The sequence below is a fragment of the Rhinolophus sinicus genome, linkage group LG01, assembly GCF_036562045.2.
Source record: "Rhinolophus sinicus isolate RSC01 linkage group LG01, ASM3656204v1, whole genome shotgun sequence".
Classification (NCBI taxonomy): Eukaryota; Metazoa; Chordata; class Mammalia; order Chiroptera; family Rhinolophidae; genus Rhinolophus; species Rhinolophus sinicus.
In genome coordinates, this window is record NC_133751.1 from 206,862,382 (window position 1) to 206,889,447 (window position 27,066).

The window sequence follows — 27,066 nt, forward strand, 5'->3', positions numbered from 1 at the left end:
GAGTGCCTCGCGTGGGTCAGACATTATACTAGGCACAAGGCACCCCACAGAAGGAAGGAAGGAAGGACAGAACCTGTGCCCTCACGCAGTTGCTCACCTTGTTTGAGTAGTAGATTCACCTGGGAGGGCTCAAAGCTGCCCTGCAGACCCATGTAACAGGAGCCTCAGGTGGGCAAGGGGTGCTGCTTGCAGAGGCTCCCAGGTGATCCCAAAGCGAGGATGAGCCCCACCTACCACCTGGGGGAGGAGAAGGAAAAGGCAGCCTCATCCCAGGTGATGGAGAACCCCGGCTCCAGGACCACAATGCACCCCATCCAATCTGGGGAACCCATGAAAGGGTGCCTGGTGGAAATGAGTCCAAGGGTATGTTTTAATAATAAATTATAGCACAGTGACACTAGCTTGACAAGATGCGAGGGAAATAGGTATAGATATACGGGCATCCTGCAAATGTCATCCTTATTTCCACACTTCCTATTCCATCAATCAACTCATTAGAAATGCCTCTGAAAGCACTGCGTTGAGGAGAAAAGACTCAGGACCTGGGAGCAGCAGGCTTTGCTGTAATTGAGCGATGGTGGAGCGCCACCTAGTGGCCAGGGCGAACCTCAGCATCTCACCGCCTCCAAGAAGAGTCCCGCCTGGTTGGTGCCTTGGGCTTCCCCAGCCCGGCTGTAACCCTCGTGAGCAGAGGGCACAGGGACACAGCCTGGCACGCCAGAGACTCACACCTCACGTGCTTTATTTATCGGGGAATAGTCCAACTCTACTACAGTCAGAGACTGCAACACATACAGCAATAAAGTTGTCAGGTTTCACCTATGAAACTGTCTGTAAAACAGTGTGAGTGAAAACCAAGGTAGCAGGCCCACTGGGAAGCTATATTATTTTCTTTATCTATCCCTTAGCTTTTCTCAAAGGTCATGCCAAGAAAGGGCCTTGTGAAGTCTGCTCTGCTTTTTTCTAGAAAGGTCACAGAAGAAGTGACTTTTAGAATAAGTACCAGGAAAGTCTGACTCATGGGACACCTGGGCTGTTTCCATCCCCCCAGAACAGATGCTGGATCGACTGGGGGCCCACCTCCCTCTCATTAGGATAACACCTGCCGGGGAGCAGTGGGATCCAGGGAGACACAGGGCCTCCCAGGCCTGACAGGTGAGGACAACCATCCAGAACCTGCGAGGGAGGCTCCTTCAGGGGAGCTGTGGTCTCTGGCAGGGACACCGCCATGCAGAAGTCACCGCACAGACAGAGACCCAAGCCAGTGCCAGGCCTCCGTGTCCTGGCAGACCCCTGCAGAGCCCCACCTGAAGGCCCAGGCCTAGGGGCTGGAACCATGTACCCAGGCAGGGTGGACGAGGGCAGAGAGAAAATTGGACAAGCCCCTAGAAGTGCTTGTGCCATGTGGGTGCCAAGAAGTTCATGGTCAGCAGGAATGGGGGTCTCCATTTGCCCCTCCGTCCACCCTTACTGTCTATATGATGCAGCCACCCTTTTCAGGCGGTAACAATGTCTTATTTAGCACTTCAGACCTGCTCGTCATTGTCCCAGAGGCAAGGATGAAAACTAACATCAACCCCCCAAAAATAGCCACCTTCGTCGTTCCTCACCCTGCCACTGGCCCACCTCCCAGAGTGACGCCTGGCCTCCGTGAAGGCAGTGGTGAGGTGAATGCATGATGAGGTGTCCTGCCTGCCTTCGTCACAGCCTCCACGTGGGCCCACCTCCTTATTACTCCCATGAGCCCCACTAGAATATGTGCGACAACACCAAACCCCCACCTTGCAAACTCACCAAAGACCAAGTTATAGAAAGAAAGCAGTTTAATTTTTGGAGAAAAACACATAAGTGGTACAACTTCCACCTCTGGCTAAAAGGCTGAGTCTTCACATTCATTGGGCACCAGTGTGGCTTCGTCAAGTTCACAGCCAGGACACAGCCCCCCATAGCCCTCTGGCAGACAGCCTCTCCCTGGGGCAACTTCACTGAGACCCAGTGGCCATGGGCCCAGCCCCATTTCTTCCTGGCCCTGCCACCTCCACCTGGGCCTGCTTCCTCCTCTCCGCACTCCCAGGAGCAGGTAGGGCCCTACCCAATACCAGGTATAAGTTCCGATTCCTGCATTATCTGGATCCCGGTTCCCCCCCTGACCCCTCTCATTCCTCTGTGTCTGGAGGTCGCAAAGGGGACAAGCCCGGCTGGGGCAGGCACACCTGGCCTGGGCGTTTGGGGTTCAGCCTGTCTGTGTCTGGCTGTTGGGAGGTGGGGCCTACACCCTCTGGGAACCATTTGACACCAATCCTGTCCTGAGAGACACTCACCGGCTTTGGGAAGTAGCTATTCTGAGGGATGCCAGCTTCTGGGCACCTTTAGGGCTCAGGGACTAGCCAGCATCAATGGTGAGTCAGAACTAAGGTCATGTCAACACAGAGCTGGCAGTGGCTCACCCTGAGGGCCAGCTGGGGCTGGGCCTGGGGGTGTCCTTCCCTCGGCCCCTCTGGGAGTGGCTGCTTCTAGTGGGCACAGCACTTGGCCTGCCCTGCGGGCCCCCGGCCCAGGGCCAGTCGCGCATCTCCCTGTGGTGGCATCGGGCCCTCCTTCCTCTCTTCCCTCTGCAGCAGCTCTCGGGCTGTGAACACAGCAGGAGGATGGTTGTTAGGGGTCGCGGGAGTCCCCCAGCCCAGCACACCCCTGCCCAGGGCAGCCCTGGGGCCCCACCCCTCCCTGTCATTCACCCAGAGCCATGAAACAGGGGCCCTGACTCTCCTAGAGACCTCCTGTTGGGTCCCAGGACTCCAGAAAAGAAGAGCCAGTAAAGCAGAGACAGTGACGATTCCCCACCCCCGGCTCTCCTGTGGGGCCGTCACTCTCTCACCGATGGCACTGAAGGCCTCAGTCACCTGGTGGTTCAGTTTGGCTGAGGTTTCCATGAACAGCAAGTTCTGACGCTCTGCAAATTCTTTCCCATCCTGGGGAAACAGCCACGAAAACTCCACGTTACGGACAAGAAGAGTTTCCTGAGAACATTTAGTTTGAATCTGAACTTGAATTTCCTTCAACTTCAATAGTCATGCGTGGCTAGTGTTACCATTTGGTTTTGGGTGTTTTGTTTTGTTTTGTCTCCAGCTTTTTTGGGATCTAATTGACCAGATGCAGCCTGTGGAGAACTAACTTCTCTACCCCTTCTTATCTGAGAGCAGTTTCTCGGTGTTCCTGGGCCAAGGGGACCAGCTCCTGCTAGAGCGGAGTCTGAAGCCACTTTCCTTGACACAACCTCCCCGTCCCCAGGGCTCCCTAGCACTTGTAGGCTGAGACTCAGACAAAGAAACCAAGTGAGAAGGGGGGAAGCGTGGAAGGGAAGTGGGGAGAATCTGCTGGCGGGAACCCCCCCGGCCCTTCTTCTGGTGGTCCTTCCTCAGTCTCCCACAGGGGTCAGGCCTGCACGGAGTGATGAAAGTCAAGCATGGGCCAGCTGGACGGCACCAGGGCTGCACCACGTGGCCCAGAGGGCAGAAATTCTCACAGGAAAGCCAGCGGTGGCCCAGGAGTCAGGTGAACAAAGACTGCGGGCCTGTCGGTGCAGACCCCTCCCGCAAGCCTCCCGGACACAGTGAGGAGGACCAGCAGTGACCCTCAGAATCTGTGGAGTCCTGCCTGGCGTGTGGCCACGCCCACAGCATGCACCTCGCGGTGTCCCCGCCCCCTCCCCGCCCACAGAATCTGCTCTTCCCCATTGAGCGTCTCAGGCAGCACCCCAACACCGAGGCTCCCAACTTCCCCTCCTCTCACCCGCAACGCACTGAGCACCCCTCATTCCTGAGTCTCCTGCAGACGCTGAGCGGACTGCCCCACCTAGCAGCGCTCAGGGGCCGTGCTCTGATGGCCGATTAGTTTGCAAACCTCCATCTCCTCCTACTGGCCGCCATTTCCAATGACGGCGCCGCCATGGGGGCCCCCAGCCCCCCTCAGGGGCTCACACTGCTGCTGTCTCCCTGTATTCGCTTTGCCCTCCCCCCAAATCCCTCTGAAATCTTCCTGCCTTCCAGACCGCCTCCAGGAAAGCAGGTTTCCCTCTCTCCGGGGAACGCCCCACGGCCACTTTTCTGCAGCTGCCTACGTGCTCCCTGTCCTGCATGTAGTAGGGAGGGGAGACGCTGTTGAAGACAGACCGACCGCAGCCGCTGGGGACTCTGTGTGCACCTCTCAGGAGGGTATGACACACTCAGACGGCAAAGGGGAAATCTGCAGAGGTGCCTCCCAGTTACTGAGCCGGGAAGGGAGACCAGCTGGAGAACTGGATCACTTTGAGGGAACTGGTGAGAGATGCAGCCCCGGTAGGGGGGTGGGGCTTCAAGGTGGCCGAGGAGAGCTGGCTGCTCTGCAGGGGGTAGGCTGGGGGGGCTCAGGAAGGCCAGAGTCAAGAAGGGGTCTCAAGGAAGGCTGTGCCTGGGGGCTGGAGGGGAGAGCATTGGAGGGAGGGGCAGGAGCCAGGGGCTTTCCGCACAGAGGTGTCTAATCCTCCATCTTAAGTTGTTTTCTGGGCTGGGCTACTGAGGGTTCCTCCTCCAAACATTTAGACTAAGGGCTTTGTCCACACAGCCTGCCAGGGCCAGGTGGCTGGTGGAACCAAGGAGCTAGTCACCTGTTTGGGTTGCATGATGGGGAGAGATGAGAACAGCCACAGAAACAAGCGTGAGTGAGATGGAGAATTCTGCAGTGAACATCAGAGTCAGAGGGATACGCAAATACCTGCGAGTCCCAGGTTAGCCACTGGGTTTCCCATCTTGCATGAGATATGGACATCATTATTTGTATTTTAAAGGACAAGGTGACCTGGTATCGTGGGAAGAGTTGGTGACTTCAAGTGGTCTATCTGGGTCACATGAATGACACCCAAATATCCCCCTTTGCCCCACCAGCTTGCAGGTTCAGGTGCGGTCACTTTAAGGGTTTGTTCTCAGGTCCAGTGGGCCTCTAACTGCTTACCTGCAGACCCCCTGCCCTCTCCCTGCCCATTAATTCTTGAGGACCCCCAGGATGGGGTCCACGTCGTCGCACCCCAGTGGAATGAGCTCGTCCAGTGCACAGACCTTGACTTCTAGACTCATTCTCCAATCAAAGGAACCATGGGGGGAAGGCTGCTTCCAGGGCTGAGGCAGAGAAGGACAAGGTCAGCCTGGAACAACTTGGGAAGACAGAAAGGAAGCAAGAGCTCAGAGAACAACAGGGCAGGTGGAAAGGGCGTGAAAGGAAGGCGCTAGCTTGAAGGCGCTCTCTCTCGATGGCCAAATCCCAGAGCAGAGTCTCCTGGAGTAGGAAAAGGGCATCAGTGGGAAAGCTGGTAACGTCTGCACAAGGTCTGTGATGCAGCTGCGGGTACCATTTGAACGTCCAGCTCCTGATCTGACCGTTGTCCTGTGGTTATGTAAGATGCTAACGTTCGGGAAAGCTGCGATAAGGGGACCATGGAACTTGCAGTACTGTTTTTGCAACACGTTTTGTAATTCTGAAATGATGTTTTAAACGAGAAGCCAAAAAATTAATTTAAGAAATGCACTGGCTGCAGGTCAGCTTGCCTTCACTGCAGCCCAGGCCCCTGCGGGCTCCCCAGGGCCAGATGCCAGTGTCTGTAGCATGCTGTCCCCTGATCATTGGGGCCCAGCCATGCTTAGTGGGGACTCAGGATGAAGGAGCCAAACTGGTATCCTGGGCCCAGGGGACCTGTGGGGTCTACAGCCCAGGCCCAGCTCAGTCTGACCTTGCTCGTAATGCTCTTTCTAGACGCCCCCGTCAGTCCCCAACCCAGGGACCCAAAACCCTCCAGGGACTGACTCGCTGTTGCCTTCAGAATAAGGGTCCCCATGGTCAGGCCACACATGGGAACCTCTGCCTCTGCACCCGCCACCTTCTCAGCATGGCCTCCTCCTTCAGGCCTGCTCCTACTCCTCCCTTTCCTCAGGGAGCCCGCCTGGAGCCCTGCACCCTCTGCTCCCTCTGCCTGCCGCACCCCCCCCACAACCTTGGCTACCATCCACCCACACGTGTTCCTCCTGCACACACACCTGTACACGCATCTCCTACACACACGCACCTGTACACACACTCCTCTCCTCCTGCACACAGCACCTGTACACACACTCCACCTACACACACAGACACACACACAGACAGGCACACCTCCTACACACATGCACACACCCACTAGAGCCCTGCTCCCACTCTGGCTCTCACAGCACCTTGCACGCCCCTCCATGCAGCACTTACTCCCCACCCCCCACTCCATGGGTCCTTTTACAGAATAACTACAGCTTTTTTGATTTTCTATCCTTGCTCAGTTCCTAGCAGAGAAATTTGGATTTATTCATTTGCCCCTTCTCCAATAATGTATTGAACACAAGGAAAAAGATCTAAAAACCCATTACTCAGAGTAGGATGGAAGTGAGAAGGGTCGTGTCTTCCTCGTGACCCAGGGGAACCTGGCCAGGCCCCCGTTCCCTGCGTGACGTGGGCTGGAGGCTCTGCACGCTCGGGAGGCTGGCCTGGGTGTGCTCACCACTCCCCACACCTGGGAACGACCGTCTCTAGGTCTGACCTTCCCAGGAAAGACCAGAAGCCTTTGCCCCAAAGAGAACAAAAGTACAGAGTACGGGTATAAGTGTGCATGTGTGTGTGCACGTGTGTGATGTGTGCACGCGTGTGTGGGTGGGGTGTGTGTGCACGTGTATGATGTGTGCACGCGTGTGTGGGTGGGATGTGTGTGCACGTGTGCGGGCACGTGTGTGGGTGGGGTGTGTGTGCACGTGTGCGGCCACGTGTGTGGGTGGGGTGTGTGCACGTGTGCCAGCACGTGTGTGGGTGGGATGTGTGTGCACGTGTGTGGGCACATGTGTGGGTGGGGTGTGTGTGCACGTGTGCAGGCACGTGTGTGGGTGGGGTGTGTGTGCACGTGTGTGGGCACGTATGGGTGGGGTGTGTGTGCATGTGTGTGGGCACGTGTGTGGGTGGGGTGTGTGTGCATGTGTGTGGGCACGTGTGTGGGTGGGGTGTGTGTGCACGTGTGCGGGCACGTATGGGTGGGGTGGGTGTGCACATGTGCTGGCATGTGGGGGGGCGTGCACGTGTGCCAGCACGTGTGTTGGTGGGGTGGGTGTGCACGTGTGTGGGCACATATGGGTGGGGTGGGCGTGCACATGTGCAGGTACGTGTGTGGGTGGGGTGGGTGTGCACGAGTGTGGGCACGTGTGTGGGTGGGGTGGGTGTGCACGAGTGTGGGCACATGTGTTTCGGGGCTGCTTCCCTTTCCTCCCGGGGACCTAATGACCCATCTCCAGTCCTACCTCAAACGTGACCTCCCGCTTCTCCCCGAGGTCCACCTTGTTGCCGACCAGCATCACCACAACTTCCCCGGGGAGGAACTCTTTCTCCAGGTCCTTGAGCCACTGCTGAGCCCTGCAGAAGGAATCCTAAAAACGAAAAGAACCTCAGACGAAACTTACAGGCGGTCTTCATCAGCTAGTCCAAAAAAGAAAAAGCAGGTGCCGATGGCCACATTATGGAAAGTGGTGTATGATCCTATTGGCCATACGACAGACAGCCCCCCACCCCCAGGGGCTATTCTGTCCCTTGAGAAGGGGCAGCGGATCTTTTTCCAGTTTGTGCTGTTCTGGGCCCCAGGACAGCTCCTTCCCCACCAACAGGGCCTGGGAGGCTGGAGGCTGGGGAGTTCAGGTCACACCTCGAGCTCCTGCAGCCCCCACTCCTGGATGCCCTCAAGTACCTCTCTGTGCAGGAGACTTTGAGGGCATGGCTGTCACCCCAAACCCAGATCCTAACTGCAGTAACCCACAGACGAGGTAGTGGGGCCCGTGCCCTGAGCCCCTGCCCTAGGCCCCACGTGACCCTTTTCCCTCCCTGCAGCAAAGCTGACCAAGCTGGACTGCTTTCAGTGTGGCAGGGCCCAGCCCTCCCTAGTTCCCACTCACTGCTCTCTAGCCCAGAATGCCCTCCCTTCCTGCTCACCTGCCCATGGCCACCTCCCTGCCCTGCCCTGCCCCGCCCCGCCCCACACCCCCATCCCGGGTCATCGCCCTGGCCTCTCCACTAGGAGGCTAACGCTCCTGCCTCATCACTTACATCCCACCGTCGGCAGGATACTCTTGAAGTCGTCCTTCACGAACCGCAGAGCCAGGCTGGACTTGCCCACAGAGCCACTTCCCAGGAGGACCAGTTTGAACACGCAGAGCTGGCTTGGGGCAGCCCCGGGCTGGGGGGCCCCATTGGCTTGCGCCATGCCCTGCAGAGACACACAGCGTCTGAAGGATGGAGAATGTCTGCCACCAAATAACCTTAGCTGTGCATGGGAGGTGTGTCCGTGCCCGGCAGGGGTCATTGCACGATAAACGGGGTCATTGCACACCCCGAAAAGCACCAAGGGCAGACTGCTTACCACATTGGCTGATTCTCCTCACTGCACTAATTCTCACTTTTTAAAAAAAAACTTTTATTTATTTAAGTGTGTTTTTCCAGGACCCATCAGCTCCAAGTCAAATAGTTGTTTCAGTCTAGTTGTGGAGGGCGCAGCTCACACTGGCCCATGCGGGGATCAAACCGACAACCCTGGCGTTACGAGCATCGCTCTCTAACCAACTGAGCTGACCAGTCATCCCTTAATTCTCACTTTTTAGAAACCTATTACTTATTCCAAAAAGCACCTGAAATACCTGGGACGTAAAGTACTCTCTGGTTTTGGTTCATGGATTACAGTTGGCACTTTAAAAAAAAAAAAAATACCTGCCTAAAAAGATTGGTCATTGCAATCTTTTTAGAATTGCAAGAATTTCTGTTTCTAGCCTTTCCATGGTATCTAGAGCTACAGAACCCACAGTGATATGCCCTGGAGAAAGACAGCCGTGGATCAGAATAAGTTTGGGCAAACCCTGCATATACGTTCACTATAGAAAATTGCAGGCCCAGAGCACAAGAGAGGGAATGGAGATCTGTGTGCCTCCGCGTCCATCGCCCACTCCCACAACACCCCGCTATAGCCGGTCCTTTCCCCCACATCCCCCAATCCCCACCACCAAACGTTAGTTGGAAGCAACTCCCAGACATCCTATTATTTCATGTGCAAATCTCAGTACACACACACACACACACACACACATGTTCTATTTTTCTTTGCAATCTTTGTTGAAGAAATCAGAGCGTCCTGTTGTTTCTAGTCTGGGTTTCACTGATTGCACCCTAAGTTGTCATTGACTACATCCCGGCACACGCTGTATTTTCTATCGCCTGTGGTTCAGAACAGACATCTGATCAGATACAGGCTATTGTTTTTAGCAAGAATGCTTCCTGAGTGTGGTGTGCATTTCCCCAGGAGGCAAATAATGTTGGTGATCACGAAAGACCATTCTAGATCCACTATTTCATTAGGGGGCTGCAAAGCGGTGGCAGTCTAGTGTTATCATTTGTCTTCATTTATTATCTGAACAGATTCTAGAAAGAAAAACTCCCCCTGCAAAAAAAATATCCAAACCCACCACAAGGCAGCCAGTCCTGTCATGGGTCTCCAGTCCCTCCTCACCTCGGTGGGCAGGAGGCATTGAGCACACCAGAGGTGTCCAATAAAGACCTCCCGAGCACGTGCAGGAATGGCTTATCCGGAAGTCTTTACTGCACAGACGTGCTGTGTGCACACCAGTCACACCCCAGTAGCTTGTCAAGCAGTGAACTGGGGAATCTGCAAAAAGGGAGAACGAAGGGCCTCCAGCGGCACTGAGAGCAGCTTCTATGTGTGGCTCAGCTCTGAGTGGCCAAGAAAAGCAAAGCGTTACTCACTTTAAGGCCACCTTGTGGGGGTACTCAGGGGAGGGGGTGGAGCTAAGCCAGCCTAATGGGTGGGCACGCTCGGGCTGCGTGGCTCGGGCTGCACAGAGCCTCCTGCGGAAGCTGAGCAAGGAGCCTCCGGAGGCCTTCCCCACCTTCCAGAGAGGCCCAGCAGCTTTTCTACTAAGACAAAGATGCAGGATTCAAGGCCGGACAGGTTGCCTGCACGTCCACACTGGATGCACCAGGCACTAGCATGGCCTCTGCCACTTGCCTGCCCGGGAGGGGTGTGGTCATAGGCCTGGATTCATTGACCAAAAAACCATCAGCTCAGTAGCAAGTCCTAACTTATAAATCACTTTTTTTCGTCCCCTGAACTCAAAGAAAGAGAGAGTAGAGTGGTGGTTACCAGGGGCTGGGGGCTGGGAGAAATGGGGAGATATCGGTCAAAGTTATTATAAGATTAATAACTTCTGGGGAGTCTAATGTGCAGCATGGAGATTATAACTAATAATACTGTATCATATACCTGAAGTTACTGGGAGAATAACTCTTAAATGTTCTCACCACAAAAGAAATAGTAACTATGTAACAGGATGGAAGTGTTAACTGCTGCTATGGTGGTAATTATCATTTTGCCTCATATAAATTTTGCCTCAACATGTTACACGTAACCTTAAACTTACACAATGTTGTATGTCAGTTATATCTCAATAAAGCTGAAAAAAGGGAACATTTCTAAGAATGGAATTTCCGGGCCTTCTGAGCTACCCCAGGCTAATACCTTGTTTCCTGCTGGAAGTACTTAAGACACCTGCTTGGAAGCCTATGTCCCATTGATTTGTGCTGTAAGTTTCCACAGAAAGTTCTAACACACCTACAGCAATGCATTCTCAAGTATTTAAAGGTACTCCTTCAAGTTTTCCTTGCTAATTTTTCCTTGCAATTAATAAAATTCTTCTTGAGTCAAGAAAATCTTTAGCCCCAAACATGTTTGCATTAACCAAAATTCAGGTGGAATATGAATGAATATACCCACCATTTCTATAGCACCACATACCAGTGTCTTATTCCTTTGGTACATCTCTTTGTTTAAAAATATTATTTTACTATAAATATAAACACATCATTGTAGATATGAAAATGATGGAATTGCTCATAATCCCACATCCTTAATATAACTAGGAATGGTATTTTGTGTACTTTCTTCTACTGTGTTTTAAATCTTAAAAACCAACAAGCCAGGCCGGCCTGGTGGCTGAGGTGGTTGGAGCGCCATGCTCCTAACGCCGAGGTCGCCAGTTCAATTCCCACATGGGCCAGTGAGCTGCGCCCTCTACAGCTGAGATTGTGAACAACAGCTCTCCCTGGAGCTGGGCTGCGGGGTGCTGCCCTGGCTCCTCTGCGGGCTGCTGTGGGCTGCCGTGTGTGCCCGGTGGCCAGCGTGAGTGGCTGGCAGCTGGTGAGAGCTGCCGTGAGCTGCTGTGAGTGGCCAGCCCACGACTGGCGACCGACTGCCTCAGCCGGGTGGGGGAAGCGCAAGGCTCCTAACACCAGCATGGGCCAGGGAGCTGTGTCCTACACAACTAGACTGAAACAACGGCTGGAACCGGATGTGAGGGGGTGGGGAGAGGCAGAAAAAGGGGGGGGGAAAAGCCTAAGCTCACAGTGTTAACAAAATTATATATCTGACCTTTAGAAAAACAACATATATCAAAGGCAGTTTCCCACGTTAATATATATGTTATATATGAATTCAACATACATATGTTCAATGACGTGTCACATTCCCACAGCTATTCCAATTTGCTGAACCATTTTCCTGTTTACTGGATTTTTATTTGGTTTCAATTTTTTTCTCTGTAATTAATCAGACGCAGAAAGCATTTTCATGTATTAAATTTTGGGGTGATTATAGGTTCTAAGGGTTCAATAATCAGAGATTGGAGCCCCGTATTCAGAGAGAAAATTGAAAATGTACAGCCTGACCCCGCTGCTAGCTTTTAATCAAGATGGGGTTCTTTGAAGTCTTTCTAAACACAAACATGCTCTCAGGAATGCAATATTTCTGAGAAGGACTAATAGAGTCACTCTCTCTGGCATCTTGATTTGGGGCGTTTCCTTTTCTTACAAGCCCATCTCCTGTTCACCAAAGGAAAGAGAAAGGACTGCAAATCCCAACTAGTCTCTTCGGGGGAGTGCATTCCAGGGAAGGGTCATTGGCAGCACCTCCCTCGCCGTGGGACCCTCCCCAAGCCTGTAAAGAACACCGAGGTCACTGAGGTCACCATGCGTGCGGGTGTTTACTCTGAAGTTGACCTGGATTAACTGAGCATCTGGTGACTAGAAGGGCTCCCCCTCACTAACAGGGGTTTACCTGCAGGGCCTGTAATTGAAATTTAAACAGGAATCTCCTTCTGGAAACCTGAACTCCCAAACCTTCAGGATCCAAACAGGGCACTTATTTTTTGATCCTCAGTAGAATAAACTTCTCCCCGTCCCTGTGGCTTTTCAATGATGTGTGTGTGGGAGGGGAGGTGACACACACACTCACAGACACAAACGTGAATACACAAGACTCACACATAGACGCTCTGCCAAGTGCACAGAAGTTTCAACAACAATGACTCATGTGCTGCCAGGCCTGGTCACTTCCAGGGAGCCTGACAGCCCGTCATGTCATCGTTTACCTGTCTCCCAGTGTCCCTCCTTCTGATCCAGGGCAAGGTGAGCGTCCCTCAACAGGCGGCAGTGTGGCTGCCGCAGCTGAATGAGTGGCAGCCGTGCTCCCCCAGAAAACAGGTAGAAGCGGCAGTCTCTGTCGGCCCAGCCCCAAGGTCAGGCCACTTCCTGCTGCCAGGCTCCCAGGACAAGGTCTACTGGTCATGTGGTCACCTGGGGCAGGGGCAGGGCGGGAGGCTGGACCACAGAGCAGGCGCTGCAGGAGGACCTGGGCGCCCAGCCGGAAGTCAGGCTCCTGTCAGGTGTTCACTGTCATCCAACACCGGCCAAGTGGCCCAGTCCTGTTGGGGACGCATCTCGGTGCACATCTCCCTGCTCCTTCCTCAGAGCTGTGAGGGCCTTTGTCACACTCGACACAGGCAACCCAGGAGAGAAGGAAGGGTTTCAGTCAAACGAATTCACTCCTTCCACAGACGGCCGGGAACCAGCTCTTTTGGGGCCGTGCACCTGGAACCGTAGCCCAGCCAGATGGGCTGGTCCAGGGTCAGAAGACTGGGTGCTGGCTGGATGCCAGCTCTGGGCGGGGTGTTGTATTTCTCTAATGCCTTCTGCCAGTTTTGTCACCCTCCACCCTGATTGTGTGCCTCTGTGGAGCCATCATAGCCAGGATCTGGGGAATCATCCTAGCATTCTGCCTACCCCAGTGCCTGAGCCAATGCACACACAGGGAGGGCACGCCCTGCCGGGTCGCACCAGCCCTGCCTCATGCTCAAGTCAACCCCTAACAACCTGATGACCCACCCACCAGCACCACCTTGAGAGGCCCAGGGGCACTGTGGAGGCTGGAACTTAGATACGCAGGGGGCGTGGGGCTCACCACTTCTGCAGTCTTAGGGTTACGCTGACCAGCCCCTAATCTGGGCAGTTCTCTTCCAGAAATATTCAGGGTCCTCCCACAGGGACTCAGCAAGTCACTGCCCCTCTAACACATGCATCTGTCCCTTTTGAAAGAAATGCAGAATTACAGAATTTTGAAGCCGGGAGGGCCTGTGGGGATTCTCTGGTCTAAGCACTCCCCCAGTGTCTGGAGAATCTCGGCAACACCCCCGCCACCTGATTCTTCTTCTCAGCTGGATATGGACAGTGATGGGATTGTCTGCAGCTGTGTCTGCGGTTCCTTTCCACCCAAATCCGCCCGCCTTTGTAACTTTCCACCCATCTCCCTCCTAGGGCGGGGGGCAGTCATCTGGCCAAAGGCTGACCCACCATCACAGAAACATTTCTGAGATTCTTGGAGCAGTTATCGGGGCTTGTAGCAAACACTGTGCCCAGACCATGGCCCCCTTGCTTTTTGGGAAAGCACCTGATGTGGCTCAGACTGTTACTACACCTTTGCAGTAGACATGCCCGGTGACCCCGCTCTGGGGGTCCGTGGGCAAGAAGGGGATCCCCTTCCTCCTTGGGGTTTCCTTGCAGAGTTGTAGTGAAGGCTCAAACTCTCAGGTTCAGATCTTCCAGAATGTTCTTATCTCCTCAGATCTTTGAGATAAGCAGGAATGGCTGCCTGCCCTGCCTGAAACCTTCACCCTCACTTATCTCCATGGAAAATTCCACCAGGGATTTCTGAACACCAAGTTAAATTCCTCAGCTCAACAGCCAGTTTGTGGCTTGGCCTCCGGCCAGATTGGGCGGGGCAGAACAGAACACCAGGGCCACCAGGGATAGAAGGCATAGGCGGAAGAGAAAGACCAGTTGGGCTGGCCAGACAGCAGGGGGAGGGAAAGGGACGCCCCTCCCAGGAGGGCATGCTGACACATGATGGACAGATGGAGGAGAAGCTTGCCCAAAGACGAGGAGGAGGAAGGGCTTTCTGAGTCCCAGAAGCAGTGAGGGGCCAGGGGTGGCATGCTCTGGGGACACTAGGGAACACTGTCAGCCCAGTTCGGAGTCTGGGGTGGGAGGCCAGCGGGTGAGGGTGGAAAGGCCTTGTCCGGTTCCACAAAGACGAGAAACACCAGAAACAAAGTAGCTCCTTTTACTGAGCACATACTATGTGCCAGGCACCGTGTAAGTCCTTGATTTGGAGTATCGGATTGCGTCCCCTTCCTCATAGCAACTGCGTCCTCTTCCTCATAGCAATGCCACACCCCAGAGGGTCCCCTGCAGGATGCACCTCATGGGTGAGGAGTTCATGGGCCCCTGTGGGGACAGAGCCCCAGAAAGTAGTTTACAGGCTCTCGGCCTCACGTGGAAGGGTGCTGGCTCGGGTGGTGGATGGCCGTCGGCTGTGGCTGGTTAGCCGATTGGCCGCTGGTATAACTGCTGCGGCTATGAGGAGAGCCGAGGAGAGCCGAGGATCGCCCAGGAGCCGAGGAGCCGAAGAGAGAGGAACAGAGTCGAGGAGAGTGGAGGAGAGTCGTCGGTTGGTTGGCGGGAAGGCGGACGGCAGGTCGCGCGTCCGGTGGGCCCAGCCTCCAGTGAGACCATAGTGGTATGACTCCCCTACCTATGGCTCCGTGGGTGTTCCTTTTTGGCCTCTCCATATCCTGCATTTTTGTGTGGGGAGCGGGAGCAAAGACCCCGCAGGCCGCCCCACCTGAAAAATGGCGCAGCGAGCAGGGTCTCCCGCACGACAGCCCCCAACTTCTAGATCATGCTCCCAGATCCTGAGACTTCCGGGCCTTCATGGGCCTCTGCGCTGGGTCCACCCTCCCAAAGCAAACCCCGCCACCAATGTGTGCACCCAGGCCCCCCTGGCCAAGAGGCAGGGTGACTGGAGACTTGATAAATGAAGACCTTTAATATGTCCCCAGATGAGGGGCTGAACATCATGAAGTTGACTCCACTAGCTCAACTTAATGCAACACGAGTTACCATTTCATCAACATGCTTGATAAGACATATAATAATCTATCTGGACCACTCTTGTAACCCGCCTAGGCCTCATTTCTTGTCTCAGTGGGATAATACGTTGTAACCTTCGAGCATACCACTTACGAATAGATGCTTTGAGTACAGCCCAAAGGAGGGGCAAAATTTGTTAGTGTGAACACATTTGCCATCTTACCCACCACATGCCTCCTGAAGGAATATGTCTTTGCTTCTTCTCTTTCCCCTGCCCTCCATGGAGCAGTCCCTCCAGCCCAGCCTGAATCCAGGCCTCGCCTCACTTGGGAGAGAGGGTGGTGAAACATGCGACTGGCGAGGAAGGAAAGGGGGCGGAGACCCCCCAGGGCAAAATGAGCCAGCACATCTTTCTCCTACTTTGATTGTCAGCCTGTCTGGGTCTTCATGCTCAAGGGACATCCCTTGTAAACAGTGTACAGAGCTGAGTATCGACTTTGTTTCTATCCTGTCTGCCTTGTAGTGTAGCGTGTCTGGTCCCTTTACCTCGAATGTAATTATTGATATGGTTCTGTTTAAGTCTACCGTCTTCCTGTTTATTTTCTACTTGTTCCTTCTGTTTTTCATTCCTACTCCTTTCGATTTAATCAAGTCTTTTCGTATTCCATCCTATCTCCTTTACTGGTTCCTTAAGTATATTATACCGTATTTTTCAGTTCTATGATTTCAATTTGGTTCTTTTCCAGAATTTCTAAATCTCTCCTGAAACACCACTTCTTTGCTCATTATGTGTATGCACCTTTCCATAGAGTCTTTACCACGTTTATCACAGGTTTTGAAACTCTTTATGTACTAATTCCAACATCTGGATAATTTGTGGGTCTGATTCTATTGATTGGTTGTTTCATAATTTTTCTTGACCAACGGTCACGTTTTCCTGTTCCTTCATGCATGTATCTGGGAACTGATGTTATGAATTGAATATTATGAATGGCGTGCTGGATTCTTTTCCTTTATACAATGTTGGGTTGGTTCTGGCAGCTGTTAAATTCCTGGTGGATTACCTTCAATTTGTGGGAACTGCTTGTTGGGTTGGGCCCTATTTTGGTTTGCCATTAATCCTAGGGTGACTCTTAGTCCCAGCACAGTCTTTGCTCCTGAGGTGAGGCCCTTCTGGGGTTCCAGCGGGGAGCCTGAGGGATCTACCATGGCCCCTACTTCTCAGAACTTAAACTCCAAACTCAGTCTACCCTGTAGTGGGCAGCCACTAAAATCTCTGCTCAGCTATTTAAACCTTAGAGGATGGCTTTCCCCTGAGCTTCCCAGAGTCTCTTGTGTTTAAACTCCTGAGGGGTCAGCTAAGGAGAATAAATATACAATATTTGGGGGCTCTCTCCTCTGTGGCTCCCATCTTTTTAAGATTTCACCCCTCGATCCAACAACAGCAGAATACACATTCTTCTCAAGCTCACAAGGAATATTCACTAAGACAGACCAGTTTCTGGGCCATAAAATACACCTTCACAGATTTAAAATCATAGAATTCATATACTGTTTGCTCTCAGGACACAGTGGAGTTAAACTAGAAATCAATAACAGGAAGAAACTGGAAAACCCCAAATTTACACATGAGTCAAAGAAGAAATAGCAAGAGAAATTTAAAAATATTTTTAATTTAATGAAAATGAAAACACAAATTATCAAAATTTGTGGGATGCAGAGAAAGCAGTGCTTAGAGGGAAATTTACTTATAGCATTGAATATACATATTAGAAAAGAAGAAAGATTTAAAAACCAATCATCGAAGTTTCCTCCTTAGGAAACTAGAAAAAAGAAGAACAAATTAAGTCCAAAGTAAGAAGAAAAATAGTAAGAATTAGAGCAGAAATCAATGAAATTGAAAATAAGAAATCAATAGAAAAAAATTAAAGAAACCAAAAGCTGGTTCTTTGAAAAGATCAATAAAATTGATAGGCCTCTAGCCAGACTAAGAAAAAAAGACAGAAAAAACAGATTCCTCATAGTGGATGGTACTAATATTGGCATCACTACAGATCCCACGGACACTCAAAGGATAATCAAAGAGTGCAGTGACTAACTGTATGCCCACAAAACTGATAAACTAGAGGAAATGGACCAATTCCTTGAAAGACACAATTTGCCAAAACTCACACAAGAAGAAATAGACAATCTGAATAGGCCTATATCTATTAAAGAAATTAAATCAATAATTAGTAACCTTCTAAAACAGAAAGCACTAGGCCCAGATGGGTTCACTGGTAAATTTTACCAAACATTTAAGAAAGAAATTATCCCAATTTTCTGCACTCTCTTTTAGAGGATAGAAGCACAAGGAAGACTTCCTAACTCAATCTACGAGGCCAGCATTACCCTAATAGCAACACCAGACAAGGACATTACAAAAAAAGAAAACTACACACCAACATCTCTTTTGAACATAGATGCAAAAATCCTCAACAAATATTATCAAATCCAATCCAACAATGTATAGAAAGAATTATACACCACGACCAAGTGGGATTTATCCGAGGTCTGCAAGCCTGGCTCAACATGAAAATATCAGTTAATGTAGTCCATCACACCAAGAGGCTCAAAAAGAAAAATCATGTGATCCTATCAGGAGATGCAGAAAAAGCATTTACCAAATTCAATACCAATTCATGACAAAAACTCTCAGTAAACTAAGACTTGACCCATAGTGTTCTAGCCACTCTGGCAGCTGGAACCCCATCCTCTGACTTCTCAGGGAGGGCCCTCAGAGGAAACGCTTACTAATGTGGATTTCAGCCAGAGCAGTTCCCGTATTTCAAAAGTCCCCTCTAGTTGTTGCCTCTTAAGTCACTCTTCAGTGTCCTTAAACAGTGTTTTCTATTTAATCCAGAGTTTATAATTATTCTTTGTGGGAAGATCCGTCCTGCACCATTGCTAGAACTGGAACTCCCCCGGAATCACTTTTCAGATTACCTTTAGTTGTCGGGTTGTGTTTGAAGTTGACTAGGCCATGCAGGCCTGGGGATTCACGTAGGTTAAACTTCTGTTTACAAGTTGGGCAATTGCCTCGGTACAGACTCCTTCACTCTGTGCTTTTTACACTCCGATCAGTAAATCTCCCAAAATACGAGTAAGTGATAGGCTTATGTTCACTCCCGTTTTGGAAATCAAGACCCTGCCCTCTGAGCTGCAAACTGACCAGCTGACCTGCTGCACACCACTGCCCCCTACTGGCAGGAGGGGCCCCAGGCAACTAGGACGTTCAGGCTATGACAGCGTCTGGCCAGCGTGGCCTTGCCTCTCCAGATGACAGGTAAGCCGCAGGCGGAACTGCGGGCGCATGGGGTCTGCCGTCAGACAGCCCTGGGCCTCTGCCCCTGCTATGCCTTTCATCTGGCCCACTAACAATCCCCTAACGACAGAGCAAGCTCCCAGACAAGCTGGTTTTCTTCTCTGCTTTTCCTTCAAGTTCAGGACCTGTGTCTTGAAATTTTCTTGTTTCTCAAGGTACCTCAGCAGCAGCTGAAGAGCCACAATTATGCTTGTGGACTGAACATGAAGGAACGTGAAAGATGCTGTTTATGAAGTGCTTCCAAGCACTGTGCTTGGTGTTTATATAGATCCTACAGGTGGAGCGTCACCGCAACCCAGGGTAGGTAGGGATTGTTGCACCCATTTTGTGGATGAGAAAATTGAGGCTCAAAGGGATGACCTGAGTTCTTCAAAGTTAGCTCCCAATAGCTGTTGAACCAGGATTCAAATCCACCTCTTTCTTAACCACTACACCTGACAGTCTAATGCAGAAACCAAAGCACAGAGGGAATTAATACCAAGCTGCAACTTAAAACCATCTGTATATCCAGCAAAACCACATGCATAAAACCAAAACACATACAAAACCTGGGGGGAGTAACTGCAGTATACATATTGCTTTACAATCCTTCATTTATAAAAATGCTGACACGTCAGTAGGAAAGAGGACACACGGCTGAGCAGGCGACTCTCCCAAGCAGAATCATCACGTGCGCTAGGCACACACAGCACTTTGTACGGACGCTGATCAACAACAGGACATCAGACTGGCAAAGACTCGAAGTAGCCGCGGTTCGACACGAGAGTCGACACGCTGCCAGAAACCACCAGCCAGTGGCACAGTGCCGGTTCCGGAGGGCAGACTGGGAATCTGTGCCCACAGGCTCCAGGACAAGGCAGGCTTTGACGCAGCTGTGGTTCCCCACTCAGGGACACCCATAACCTGGAGGGCAGAGTCAAGGAAATGACTCACTTCTTGAGTTATTCGGCCACTTTTAGGTGCACTCAATGCTGACAATAAAATTACTCACCCTTGTTCCCAGCCAGGGGCACACACAGGAACCCCTATAAAAAAACCAAAGCTGACAGTGGTGGCAAGGGGGAAGGGGCCGGAATTCAGCTCGGTTCAGATAAACATCTGAGACCTGAGATGCTTGTATCTAAGGATTGTCTGGGTCCCCCACCCCCAGCTGTTGGATTTCCTTTCCTTTTCCTTCTTACGTGGTTCCTAAGCTTTTATTGGATTCCTGGCTGACCTCCCTAAGAAAGGCTCTGCAGCAGACCCACTCTAGCACCCCCCTCCCACCCCTCCCAAGCCTCCAGGTTCCCTGGAGAGGCCACATTCGTCTCCTGAGCAGCCGTGGGTGGCAGGACCAACAGCAGAGGCCACAAACTGCTGTGCCACAAGTTCACTGCACGGGAGTGTGCAGGAAACATCAGGGAGACTCCACCAAAATGCTCAGTCTCGTTCAGAGGAAACCAGGCAGACTAAAGGAAGATCCAGACGTAGGGAAAGCCCATAAAAAGTGCTTCCCCACCCAACCACTGTGTATTAGTGTACTGGGTCTGCTATACCAAGTACCGCAAACTGGGCAGCTTAAATAGAAATTTATTGTCTCAGTCTGAGGGCCAGAAGGCTAAGATCAAGGTGTCATCAGGGTTGGTTCCCTGAGGCCGTGAGGGAGAACCTGTCCCAGGCTTCTCCCCCACTTCTACATTTGTTGGCGTCCTTTGGCTTGTAGAAGCACCGCCTCCATCTCTGCCTCCATCTTCACAGTGGATTCTCCCTGTGTGTGTGTCTATGTCCAAACATATCCCTTTTATAAGGGCACCAGTCCTATTGGATAGGTCACCCCAATGACCTCACTAACTCAGTCACCTGTGTAAAGATCCTCTCTCCAAATAAGGTCACATTCTGAGGTATGGGGGTTAGGATTCCCACATAGGAATTCTGGGAGGAATCCATTCAAGCCATACAGCTTGGGTGTCATCAATATTTGTCAATGTAAGAATGTTCAGATGTGTAGAGAATGTTTACACAAATTGATTTGAGCCAAACCGAGGATGCACCTGGAAGCAATACCTCAACAGACTGAGAGAAATGCTTCATTACAATGGCAGTTTGCAGCTTATTCTACGCATCTGGAATTAAGGAGGGAACATAAGGAAGACGACATGGGGGTAGGAGAAAGCCAGGCAGGGTTTGGATTGTAGGACAGTTAACAAGATTACGTGCTCACCCTGAGGGGTCTGAAGAGAGGCATTGCAAAGGTATGAACCTAGCTGCACAGAAACAAAGGACAGGGCTGCTTAAGCAAAGATCAGCCTTTCACTAAAGAAGCTACCTGCCTCGGCGTGACTGCCCACCATGACCCGCCCAGTTAGGAATTTGTGATCAGGTCACCTGTGAGGTGACTTCCGGGAGAACCCCTTTTTCATGCACGCACTCGTGAGGTCAGCCGACGGCTTTTGTGTAGGTCATTTGACCAAGAGGGGGACTTTAGATTCTAGGTGCTTGTACTAGGTTAAAAGTGTTCCCCAAATTCATGTCCAAGGACTGCCAAGAATTGCCCATCACCAGCAGAACCTAGGAGAGGGGCATGTGGCAGATTCTTCCTGAAGGAGCCAACCCTTGGCCACCTGGATTCCCACGCCTCCGGGACTGAGACAGTAAGTAGTTATCAAAAACCTTCCCGGACCCGAGAACTGCGCCAAAGACTGAAGGGGCCATGTAGAAATGCCCTCAGGGAGCTTAGTGTCTATTGAGACGGCCAAAGAAAACTTTACAAAGTTAAATAGTAATGGCAAATTAAATTAGCCCCATCAGCAGTACACAAATGTTATTACAAAGGCATATGGGGGGAGGCCCCTGAGATAATCAGAATCGTGAAAAGCATGTAGCGCCTCCTCCCCAGTGGGCGCACTGAGGGAAATGCCAGCGTGGAGGCCAGGCCCGTGAGGGCAGGTGTGTGCCCATCTTCCTCCCCAGGTTGGTTGTGAAGGATTCTTGTCCCTCAATCCTGCAGCCCACGGAGCCAGTGACCCTCCACAGGACACAGAAAACACCTTTCCAGGAAGCAGCCGGGGAGCACAGGTGGGGTGAGCTTCCAGAGCAGAAGGCTCCTGACTGCGGGAATGGCAACTATGGAAGCCCGAAAAACCACAAGAAACGAGACAACTGAGAGAAAGGCACGCCAGCAAAGGCTTTGCCTGGCCTTGAACTCTGCAAAAGGAGGATCTTATTCCCAGAGGACACTTGGGAAGTATTAATTGAGTTGGTGAGTGAACTCATGACTGGTGGGTAAATGAAAAAAGCAGAAACAAAAGAGTCAGGCTTCCCATCTGAAGCCTTTCCTAGCACAGAATTCAGTGGCTATGTGAATGAGTGAATGAGTGAATGGGTGAATGGACACTAGGAACTGAAATAATGAGCATACTGCATTTTGACAGTTTTCCCCACAATCCATTCATCAACCACCCGGAAAGACAAAAGCTAGTTCTTGCCCAAGACTGGGAAGCAGAGAGTTGATCATATCCCACATGTGTGAGCCCATATACACGCGCACACACACACACACACACACACACACACACCACGCAATCATACCCTCGGATGTGACGTGTGGCCAGCTCTCAGTCTCTTCTTTGTCTTCCTCTCTCAGCTCAGCGGGGCACCAACACAGCTTCGTCCCCTTCTCTGGGCTTGTTCTGCAGGGCTGTCCCTCCTTCCTGAGATCAGCCTTGGCCCATCCCTGAGCCCTGTCACTGCCGGTCCCACTCCCACACTCCTCCCCAAGGCCAGAGGCCCTCCTCCTTCTAAGGGGGGCACCTCATCTCTGTCCCAGCAGGGCCGCCAGGGCCTTCCATCAACAGCTAAGCTCTGGTGCTGAGCAAGGATCCAGAGTCCCCTCCTCAGAGAGGCAGGACTAGAAAGGATACAGGCTATAGGGGGACAAAAGTAATTTTCCCTCCACCCTTCTGAGTGCTGAGACCTCTGTAATAAAAGGCCGAGTAACAAGAGGAAAACAAACAGGAGTTTATTAACATATATAAGTCATGTATATGTGGGAGAGGCCCAGTGGAAAGGAGTGACTCCCCAAGTGGCCCAAGCCACCGGCTTAAATACCATCTTCAGCTAAAGACAAAAGACAGAAAGGTGTGGGAGTGCAGTTGTGGGGAGGTTAGCAGGAAAAGCGCAGGAAACGGGGGCAAGGCTGTTTGCACGTAGTGGCTTCTCCATTGATAAGAGCTTCTTATGACTTAAAATCATCTCCTGATTCCCAGAAAGAGACATCCTTTCACAAGAAGATACCCTTTATTCATGTAAATTTCTCTTTAAAAAGGGCAACTTCCACTGTTTTCTGAATTTTTCCTGTGTCTGCTGCTCCTCAAAATAATCAGCTCAGAATAGTTCTCGTGCCAAAGGGGCATATTTTGGAGTGGCATGTCCCCTACCCTTCGTGGTTTAACGCTTTCATCCTGAAGACAGCGAAATCATGGCCCGTGACGCTGTGTATACGCAGCTGCAGTGCAGGGTTCTGCCTGGGCTTTCCTCAGCTAGTTTCTTCCCTCATGAATTAATCAAATCGATCTGCAAAAGCAAGTGTTTCTTCCTAATTGTCCCAGCGAGACGCTCCGACGGTTATGGACTTGATTCATCAAACCGTTTACTGCCTTGGGACCCACTGAAGATGAGAACTGTGTCTTGTTCATCCCCCCACACACACACATTCTGCACAGTAGGTGCTCTATTGTGCATTGCAGCCTCCTGGACTCTGCCAGACACTTGACAGGGGCTGTTATTTACTTCGATCGTTCCAACAACCCTATCTTGCATTGTGATTACATTTTACTGTAAGAAAAGTGTTTCATAGGGAGAAAACCACACACTTTGTTCTGCTTGAGGCAAAGCTGACTTTCACAAACTGCTGGTAGCAAATTTTATACACTGTTCTGTGTCTGGGGATGTGGGTATAAAGAATTCCACTTGAGCACAGGATGCAAATGAATTAAGTGGCAAACTATGTTTCTATTATGTTCCTAAAATAGAATTAGATGCTGCTGGCACAGAGCACTTCATCTTGGCCCCTCCCCCATCACGGCTGAGGGTAAGACCATGCCAGCCTTACGCCCCTCCGGGATGTCTTCAGTTGTTTGGTTCCGTCTTAATGTAAAGAAATTCCCAGGTTTTTTCTCACCAGAAAGTCTTTGAGCATTATTCGGTGTAACAAAAACTTGGTGGAATGTTTATTCTATTTAAAAACTGGCAAACTGAGGACACAGAGCGCTCTTAAAAGCCACTGCCAGAAATAAGGCAAGCATCTCCCTATAATATTGAAAAAGAGCTGAAACATCTGTGCTAAAATTCTGCTTTGGGGGGATGGGGTTGAGTAATTGATCGGGATGGCGTTTGGCTCATAAATTCGGTGACCCCTCCAGGGAGAACTGTCTTAGCTAACTGGTACCTTGAAGGAGAGGAGGGGGCATGGTAACTGCCGATACCTCACCAGACAGAAGCCCTGTGTGTGCAAACTGTCAGGCACACACAGACCTGTCCACAATGAAGATCGCATGTGCGGTGTCAAATGGAAACAGGCAAATCCAAACACACACAGCCCACAATTCCCAGGCTCAGTCCTCTGGGCTCTAGGTGCCCACTGTCCACGAGCATGGTAAAGCTCACAGGGAGAAAGGACCATGGGAAATGTGAGTAGCCGGCAGGGACCGAGAAAACTAAGTGAGCTTCATGACACCTTCCCGCTGGCTCAATGAACCCACCTGACTGTGGGCGAATCACTTCCTTATCTTTGCGCCCTGAGGTTACCTGTGGTCCATCTGCAGGAAAAGAGCCTCGAGTATCTGAGCCCCCACAACAAGTGGGGGGGGGCACTGATGGAACTACTCCAGCCCCTTGCGCTCTCTCAGCAGACAGGTGTCAAATACTCTGAACACCTAACAGCCCTTCACAGCACCTACTTACCTGGAGTCTCCACGTCCTGGAGGAAGTGATGTGTGGTAAGTGATGTGTTAGGCAGCCTTAAGTTACGGCCCTTCCAACAGTCATTACGTTAAAACTGTGAGTTTGATATGCTGCCGAAAGGACCAGTGCTCTCTTCTGCTGCCTGCTTGTGTTTTCATTGGGTCAATTGTTTTCCCACCATCAATCTTTAAATACTCTTTTTTAATTGAAGTATAATTTACACATCATAAGATGCACAAATTTTAAGTGTGCATGCCAAAATGCTTCGAGTTTTAACAAATGTGTACGTGCATACAATGCAGGGTGACTGACGGGTCCCAGCTCCCCTGGGCCTACCCGTTTTAAAACTGAAAGTCCCCGCATCTCAGGAAACCCTTTATTCCCAGGTAAACCTGGGTGGTGGGTCCCCTCACTGAGGATACAGAACATTTCATCATCCAAAATTTCCTTGTGGCCCTTTATAGTCAACCCACCCACCCTCCAGAGGCAACCGCTATTCTGATTCTATCCCCACAGCTCAGTGTTGCCTGTTCTAGAATTTCACATAAATGGAATCATTCGATATGCATGATTTTGTGTCTGGCTACTTTCACGCAGCACAATGCTTTGGAGCTTTGCCCACGTGGTTGCCTGTCTGTGGGTTGTTAGTTTTTATCGCCGAGTACGTTAGCGGGAGTATTACAGCGACTGACACTATGTGCTTACCCACTCACCTGCTGATGGGCTCTGGGATGTGTTCATTTCCCAAGCACGAGCATTCCCGTGCATGTCTTTTTATCGCTGTGTTTTCATTTCTCTTGGGAAAATACCGAGGCCTTGAATGACTGAATCACAGGCAAGGTTATGTTTCTAAGAAATTCCCCAACAGCAATCCCAAGTGACTGCACAGTGTTACCTCTCACGCTCGGTGCCTGAGCGTTCCAGGTGCTCAGCGTCCTCACCAGCAGTTGGTCTCATCTGTCTTTTCAGTTGCAGACATTCCCATGGGTGTGAAGTGCATCTTACTGTGGTTTGATTTGCAAACTCTCCCACGCTGAGAAGGATGATGAGCACCTTTCCATGAACTTTTGCTCATTTGTGTCTCCTCGAATAGGAGGTGTCTGCTCACGTCTTCAGATCTCTTGCCCATTATGTAAATGACTTATTTATCTTTTTTCTTATTCATGTAGGAAGTCTTTATATATTCTGGATAGACATCTACGTATTATGGGTATTTTCTCCCAGTCTATGGATCATGTTTTCATTGTCATAAGGCAGTTTTTTCATCTTTTTTATTAGTTTACATTAATTTCAGCTGTACAGCATAGTGGTCAGACATTTATATAATTTAAGAAGTGACCCCCCTGACTAGTCTAGTACCCACCTAGCACTATACATAGTTATTACCATATCACTGACTGTATTCTCTATGCTTTCCTCTACATTTTTGTAACTACCAATTTGTACTTCTTAATGCCTTCACCTTTTTCACCCTGCCCCCAACCCCCTCCCATCTATTACCCCAACAAATCTAGTACCCATCTGACACCACACATACTGTGTTTCCCGAAAACAAGACCTAGACAGACAATCAGCTCTAATGCATCTTCTGGAGCAAAAATTAATATAAGACCCGGTCTTATATTAACTAAGACCGGGTCTTATATTATAGTAAAATAAAACCGGGTCTTATATTAATTTTTGCCCCAAAAGACGCATTAGAGCTGATTGTCTGGCTAGGTCTTATTTTCGGGGAAACACGGTAGTTATTACAATATTATTGACTATATTTCTTATGCTATTCCCTACATCCCCATGACTACTGTGTAACAACCATTTTGTATCTCTTAATCCCTTCCCCTTTTTTACCCCCCCCCCACAACCAATAAGGCAGTTTTTAAATAGCAGCAATTTTAAATTTTGATGAAATCCAATTGATCAATTTTGTATTCGGTGATTTGTGCCTTTTGTATACCGTTTAACAAATCTTTTAGAAGAAAAGATTGGGGTATCTTTGAGACTCTCTCAGTGCCTTCACCTTTTTCACCCTGCCACCTGTCATTTTCTTCTAGAAATGTTATAGTTTTAGCTACTGAGTTTAAGTCTAAAATCTATTGTGACTTATTATTGTGTATGGTGTAAGGTAAGGCTCAAACTTTATTTTCTCTATAGATATCTAGTTGTTCCAGCTCTATTTGAAGAAGAAAAAAAAAAAAGACTCTCCTTTTCCAGCAAATTATCTTGGTGTCTTTGTCAAAATCAAGTGACCACTATGATAGAACTATGATAGACTGGACCCGTCTTTTTTTTGTTTTTTTTAATGTTTTTTTTCTTTTTCTGTCCTTCAGTTTGGGTAATTTTATTAACCATTCCTCAAATTCACTGATCTTTTTCTCTACATTATCCAATCTATTGTTAGTATTAGTCAATGA

The 27,066-nt window shown here is 50.5% G+C and overlaps 1 protein-coding gene across 1 annotated transcript; it reads right to left on the reverse strand.

The window, feature by feature from the left end:
- Positions 1–1,813: 1,813 nt before the first annotated feature.
- RAB17 (RAB17, member RAS oncogene family) lies at positions 1,814–13,003 on the reverse strand. The gene is made up of 5 exons (XM_074331617.1): positions 12,516–13,003; positions 8,129–8,293; positions 7,338–7,463; positions 2,876–2,969; positions 1,814–2,629 (listed from the first exon to the last, which is right to left on the reverse strand). The coding sequence occupies exons 2-5, from the start codon at positions 8,288–8,290 to the stop codon at positions 2,514–2,516; spliced, it is 498 nt and encodes a 165-aa protein (XP_074187718.1). The 5' UTR covers positions 8,291–8,293; positions 12,516–13,003; the 3' UTR covers positions 1,814–2,513.
- Between the last annotated feature and the right edge of the window lie 14,063 nt (positions 13,004–27,066).